Source organism: Nannospalax galili, unplaced genomic scaffold, assembly GCF_000622305.1.
Source record: "Nannospalax galili isolate Female #2095 unplaced genomic scaffold, S.galili_v1.0 scaffold356, whole genome shotgun sequence".
Taxonomy (NCBI): domain Eukaryota; kingdom Metazoa; phylum Chordata; class Mammalia; order Rodentia; family Spalacidae; genus Nannospalax; species Nannospalax galili.
In genome coordinates, this window is record NW_008338126.1 from 1,985,870 (window position 1) to 1,992,729 (window position 6,860).

At 46.1% G+C, this 6,860-nt stretch overlaps 1 protein-coding gene across 3 annotated transcripts in view; it reads right to left on the reverse strand.

The window, feature by feature from the left end:
* Window positions 1-608, reverse strand: part of Pcsk9 (proprotein convertase subtilisin/kexin type 9) — a 21,041-nt gene extending 20,433 nt beyond the window's left edge. For all 3 annotated transcript variants that reach the window (XM_008832981.3, XM_029563469.1, XM_029563468.1), the window contains exon 1: window positions 132-608. In XM_008832981.3, the coding sequence (XP_008831203.1) occupies window positions 132-341 (210 nt within the window). In that variant the 5' untranslated portion in view covers window positions 342-608. The remainder of the gene's footprint in view (window positions 1-131) is intronic.
* Between the last annotated feature and the right edge of the window lie 6,252 nt (window positions 609-6,860).

Sequence of the window (6,860 nt, forward strand, 5' to 3'; positions counted from 1 at the left end):
TCCCCCTCTCCCTCTCCCCCTGTCCCTCAGAAGACCCTCGCAGAGCATCCCATAGCTGAGGCCACAACGGAAGCGACACCCGCACGGCCCCCAGGCCCCCACCCCCACTGCCTAGCATCTTGCGCCCTCACCTTAGCGCAACGATGGAAGGTGGCGGTGACCACGTGCGGAGCGGCGTCGGCCAGACCATCCTCCTCCGACGGGAGGGCGAGCACCAGCTCCTCGTAGTCGCCTTCCTCGTCCTCCAGGGCGCGGGCGCCCGCGGGACGCAGCAGCAGCAGCAGCAGCAGCCACAGCGACAGCGGAGGCCTCCGCGGCCACACAGAACAGCCGGGGCCCATCCGGCGCGGAAGGACGAGGGCACGCGGGACTCGAGGCTGGCGCACCCCGGGCCCGGGCACGGCTGCAGGCTGCGACGTCCCGCCGAGCGCGGCCTCACGGGTCTAGGCTGCACAGCTGGAGAGCAGGGAGAAGCGACGCTAGCCCAAAGCCGGTGCGTCGACGCCTGCTGGTCTTCCAGGGTGTGGGTGCTCGACGCCTGGGGGCTGGGAGATCACGCCACCCCGAGCCCCATCGGACGATCCTCTCTGATTAAACATTAACCGGGCCTGGGGACCGGAGGATCAGGTTTCATCCTGCCCTCCCCAGACAACGTCAAATGACGCTCAAAGGGAGGAAAAAAACATCCCAAATCCTAACTGGGCTGCGAGCCAGGCCTGCGCTCCCCGCAGTGTCTCCCCCACCCCACCTCTCATCCTCTACCCAGTGCCAAGCCAGAACCCTGCTGACCCCACCTCGTTAGTGTTTCCGGGGTCTGTCAGGCACGCCTCGCCCCTCCCTCGAACGATATCGACTAACCTCTGGGCCCTCCTCTTCCCTATGACCCATGACCCTAGTCGGTTGGATGCAGACTCCTCACCGCCCACTGACTTCTCTCTACCCGTCTAAATGTGGCATCCTAAACAGCTGGATCCCTCCCTGGCCTCCACCCTGCTGTCTACCTTGAAGAAACTGCTTGCTTTGGGTTCCCAGCTACACCCATCTCAGGGGATTGAGTCTGCAAAGATACCAGAGACTCAAAATCCTTTGTAGGGCTCCAAACAGTTGGGGGGGTGTTGTTTTGTTTTGTTTTTGTTTTGTTTTGCACAGTATAACCACAAACTCAATGGAACAAGGGTCCAGTGAATACTTACTATGTGCTGGACAGAGATGCAAAGGTGCACAGCACAGCTCTGGCCTCCCTAGCATGTGCTGCAAAGGACAAGGCACAAGGCAACTCTGCTCAGAAGCAAAAAAAAACGGGCTTCAGATCTCACCCTGAGAATGCTCAGCAGAGTCTATCTGAATTGGGGTCTTGGGGTCCCTCCCACCTTTGTCTACAAAGACTTCACTCCAGACAGGACACTGGAGTGGGGCTAAGGTGAAGCCCATGAGAAGTGGTCAGGGCTGCCCCTTGTTCTTTTTCTTTATCCCCCATCAAATATCTCACCATCTTGGCAGAAAAGATGAGTTCATTCACATTTATGACCTCAGGCAGTGTCCACACCAAAGCCCCATGCAGTGGGAACAGCCTGGAGCAAGCCTTCCCCATGCTGCCCCAGAACACCAGGCACCTTACCCCTGTGGGCTCCCAAAGGATCTCCATGACCTTAGGTCCAGGACAGCCTCTGTTCAGTGTGCAGTGTGTGTTTGGAGGGAAATGGAGAAAGGGGAAGCTGTACAGGCACCCTGGGCTCTGTGACAGATGGAACCAGAGGGACAGTCACTTCTCATCCCACATCCTTCACTGCACTCTTCAGGAGGTCACCAGTTGGGGCCCTGCCACTTGGTTGGGTTTTCATCCCTCATTAATTATCCCCCACCATAAGTTACCCCCATGCAGCTCCTCTCTCTTTTCTGATCCATTCCCCTTGTCATAGCCACTGGTCACCAGTCTGCCTCCTCCCTCTGCCAAAGGTATATAGGTCTTCAAGCTTGAGTATACATATACTGAGTTCTTCCTTCTACTCCTGAAATTATAGCAGTGGCTTAAAGAATGTTTACCCAAAAGATATGACTGATCTTGGTACGTGGGAATGTGACCCTGTTCTGAGAGAAGGCTTAATCCAGTGGTTGCATAAACAAAAGGAGAGGAATATGCAAGACCCAGAAAGACACAAGGAAGAGGCCATGTGAAGATGGGGGTACAAATGGGAGTTGATGCTGACATGTGCAAGGAGTACCAGGAGGACCCCCAAACTGGAAGAGGCAAGGAGGGGTTCTCCAAGAGCCTTTGAAGATCACAGATCCAGCCACCCTTGTTTGAAGACCTCTGGCCTTCAGAAATTCAAAAGAACAAATATCTATTGTTTGAAGCAACCGTATTTGTGGGAATTTGTTTTAGCATCCCTAGAGAACCAACATGCCCACGTATTGCGCATCGTTTTAGAGATGCTGCATTGTTATATTGTTATAAAAATTTTTATATAGAAAGAAGAGTTTATTTTAGCTTACAATTCCAGAGGACAGTCCACAATGACAGAGGCATGGCTGTGGAGGTGACCAGAGCAGAAAGCTGAGTGTCCACATCTTCAAGCAGGCACAGGAAGCTGAGACAGCCACAATGGAAGTAAGCAAGCTATGGACTCTCAAAGCCCACCCCCAGTGATATACTTCCTCCCGCATGGCCACACTTCCTAAAGGTTCCATGACCCTCCCCAAATAGCACCATGGTCTAAGGACCAAAGGACTTGGAGCCCATGGGGGACAGTCTCATTCAAACCACCATACTGGTGGAATCTTTGGGATCACTTAAGCATAATATATCATCCGCAAATAGGAATAATTTGACTTCTTTTCCTATTTGAATCCCTTTAATTATCTTATTGCTCTAGCTAGGGCTTCAAGAACTATGTTGAAAAGGAGTAGAGATAGTGGACAGCCCTGTCTTGTTCCTGATTTTAATGTAATTGCTTTGAGTTTTTCTAAATTTAGGATGATTTTATCATATATAACCTTTATTATATTGAGATATGTTCCCTCAAATCCTATTCTCTCTGGGACTTTTATCATAAAGGCATGCTGGATTTTGACAAAGGCCTTTTCTGCATCTATTGAGATGATCATGTGATTTTTGTTTTTAAGTCCAAATGTATACAATTTGTTATTCATTAATTTATGTATGCTGAACTGTCCCTGCGTCACAGAACTGGAGTCAATTTGGTCATGGTGGGTGATCTTTTTGCTATATTCCTGTATAGGGTTTGTAAGGGTTTTTTTGAGAATTTTTACATCTATGATCATATAGCATCTATGTTCATATACAAATAGCTCTATTTTTGTTGTGTCTTTACTTGGTTGGGTATTAGAGAATTACTGGCTCTGTAGAGGAGTTTGGAAATGCTCCTTCTGTTTCTATTTGAGGGAATAATTTGAGAAGCATTGGTTGTAGTTGGTTAAAAGTATGTTGGAATTTTGCTGTGAATCCATCTGGACCTGGGAAATTTTGTAGTCAGCAGATTTTTTATTACTGTTTTAATCTCCTTATTTGTTACAAATCTGTTTAAGTTGTTTATCTCTTCTTGGTTTAATTTTGGTGATTTGGATGTGGTGTCTAGAAATTTATGTATTTCTTTTAGATTTTCCAGTGTAATGGAATATGTGTTTTGAAAGTATTCCCTTATGATTTTCTGAATTTCTTTGATATGTATTGTAATGTTTCTCGGTTCATCTCTAATTTCATTAATTTGGGTCTCTTCTTTCTTTCTTTTGACTAATTCAGTTAAGGATCTGTAAAACATACCAAAGAGCTAGCTCTTAGATTCATTGGCTCTTCGTATTGTTTTTTTGTTTGGTTGGTTCTATTTCTTTAATTTCTGCTTTGGTTTTTATTATTTCTTCCATGTACTGGATTTGGGTTTGGTTTATTCTTGTTTTTCCAAGCCCTTGAGGTGTGTCATTAAGCTGTCTGTTTGTGCTCTTTCTGATTTTTTAATATAGGCACTTGGAGCTATAAACTTGCCTCTTAGAACTGCTTTTTTTTCTTATAATTTTTTTAAAAAATTTTATTGAATTTTTGTATATTTCATATAGAAAATCATCTTTATACTCCCTTCCCCTTTGGCACCCTCCCATAGCCCCCCCCCCCCCCGGAGTTCATACATTGTCATTTGTGTTAAGACCTATCATGTAAAGTTAGTGTTTCCAGATCATCCACTGGGGTCTAATCAGCCTATCTAGAGTCCCTCCCTTTAAGAAGATCAGCCATTCCTCACCCAGCAGAAATCAGGTGCCAATAAAATTCTTTGACTAAAATTGGGCCTGTTGTTCATTTCCACAGTTCTGTGCTGGGTTATTGTTTGCTTAACTCTGCACGGGTCTTGTGCTTGCTGACGCCATTGCAATACGTTCTCATGAGAAGAATCCCAGGAGCTTATAGGACTATTTCTGTATGGTCATGCACCTCCTCCCTGACTCTTGCTATCTTTCTGCCCCCTCTGCCAAAATGGTCCCTGAGTCCTGGGTGGGTGGATTTTAATATAGGAGCCCTGTCCAAGGACCCCACACTCTGCAGACTCTTATTCTCTGTATTTTGGCCATTTGTGGCCTTTTGTGTTCCTGGTACTACTCCCCCCTGAAGTTTCATATATATAAAATAAAGGTCTATAGATGCCCTTCAGTGTGGGTTCATCCCCTGGAGTCTGGTCAACCCACCAAGAGTCTCACCCTTAAATGAGACTTAAGCTCCCCTTCCCAGCAATCTCAGTTGCCAATATTTCCTCAGGTAGAGCTGGAGTTTCTTACCCACTTCCCCATGTCTATGCTGGGATTTTTTTCTGATTTGAGCTTACGTGGGACTTGTGTGTGCTGTCACAATTGCTGTGAATTCGTGAGTAATTGACAGTTGTCTGGAAAACTCTGTTTCCTTGTGGTCATCCATCTCCACCAGCTCTCACAATCTCTCTGCCCCCTCTTCCTCAATGATCCCTGAGCCTTGGGAAACAGAAGCTTGGGAGAAGCTGCAGCCTCTTATTCTCTGCATGTTGGCCAGTTGCCGTTCTATGTTAATCACCATCTGCTGTATAAGGAAACTTCCCTGAAAGACAGGTCTGGTAAAGTTCCCAATGGCATGCAAAGGTTCTGGCAGAGCACAGGGACATGTGGGAAAGCAAACTGACCAAGGCAGGTCTGGGAAAGCTCCCAGATCTGGGGGTCCAAAAGGCTTCTACTCAAACAGAAGTTTAAACGTTTAACTTTTCATTTCCATTGCTGAGGTGGTAAGGAGACGCCTTAATTTCTTAGATGCTAGAGGTGCTAGTGTTTTATCTGACATATCAGTTACTTTTCTCATTGCTGTGACAAAACACCTGACAAAAGCAGCTTAAGAAGGGTTTTATTCTTGCCTTTCAGTTTGAGGCTACAGTCCTTCCTGGTGGGGGAGGCAGCATCAGGAGCATGAGGCAGCTCATCACACTGCGTCTGCAGTGTGCAGACTGGTGCTCTTCTCACTTCCTCCTTTTTATTTAGTTCAGGACCTCCTGCCCATGGAATGGTACCACCCACATTTAGGTTGGGTCTTCCCTCAACTAATTCCATCTAGAAAATTCCTCACAGACATGCCCAGAGGCTTGTCTCTTACGTGATTCGAGATTCAGTTAAGGTGATAATATTGACCATCAAATCCAGCCTGCAAGGTGCCACTATTGCTTCCCCTCAGCCTTGGGACTTCTTTGTGACCTCACAGCATGCCTGACTGCTCTGTTACCAGTTTCAGGTCCTCCAACACCATCAGGCTTGAATGCAAGCCATGACCCCTTGAACATTTCCAGGCACCAATAATTGATTTTAGATTGTTGCCCCAAACCTTTGACCCCATCATAAGCCAAATTCCTTAAACTTACATGCCAACCCCATCCATAACTCCTTTGCTGCAAATGTCATAAGCATACCATGTCAGAAATGTAGACTGGGGCTGGAGAGATGACTTATCAGTTAAGAGCACTGGCTGCTCTTAAAGAGAGAACCTGAGTTCGGTTCCCAGCACCCACATGGAGACCTACGACCGTCTGTAACTCCAGTTCCAGGGAAATCCAGTTCCTTCTTCTGAACTCTGTGGGCATTGTATGACCCAGGTGCACTTACATGCATGCAGGCAATATGCTCATACACGTAAAACAAAAATAATAAATGAACAATTTTTTTGGTTTTTGTTTGTTTTTGTTTTTAGTCTTTTTGAGACAGGGTCTCCCTGTAGCCCCAGCTGTCCTGGAACTCACTATGTAGACCAGGCTGGCCTTGAGCTCACAGAGATCTGCCTGCCTCTGCCTCCCAAGTGCTGGGATTAAAGGCTTGTGCCACCATGCCTGGCTCTCTTCACTTTTTTGATTGTTTCTTTTGCTGTACAGAAGCTTTTTAGTTTAAAGAGGTCCCACTTGTTGATTGTTGATCTTAATTCCTGAGAAACTTCTGTCTGATATAGAAAATCCTTTCCTATGCCTATATCTTGTAAGTTACTGCCAATATTTTCCCCAAGTGCTGGGATTAAAGGCTTGTGCCACCATGCCTGGCTCTCTTCACTTTTTTGATTGTTTCTTTTGCTGTACAGAAGCTTTTTAGTTTAAAGAGGTCCCACTTGTTGATTGTTGATCTTAATTCCTGAGAAACTTCTGTCTGATATAGAAAATCCTTTCCTATGCCTATATCTTGTAAGTTACTGCCAATATTTTCTTCTAATTTCTAATAAGTTTCATGTTTCACATTAAGGTCTTTGATCCATTTGGAGCTGACTTTTGTGCAAAGTGAAAGATAAGGATCTAGTTTCACTCTTCTACAGGTGGAGATCCAATTTTGCCAGCACCATTTGTTGAAGATGCTGTCTTTCT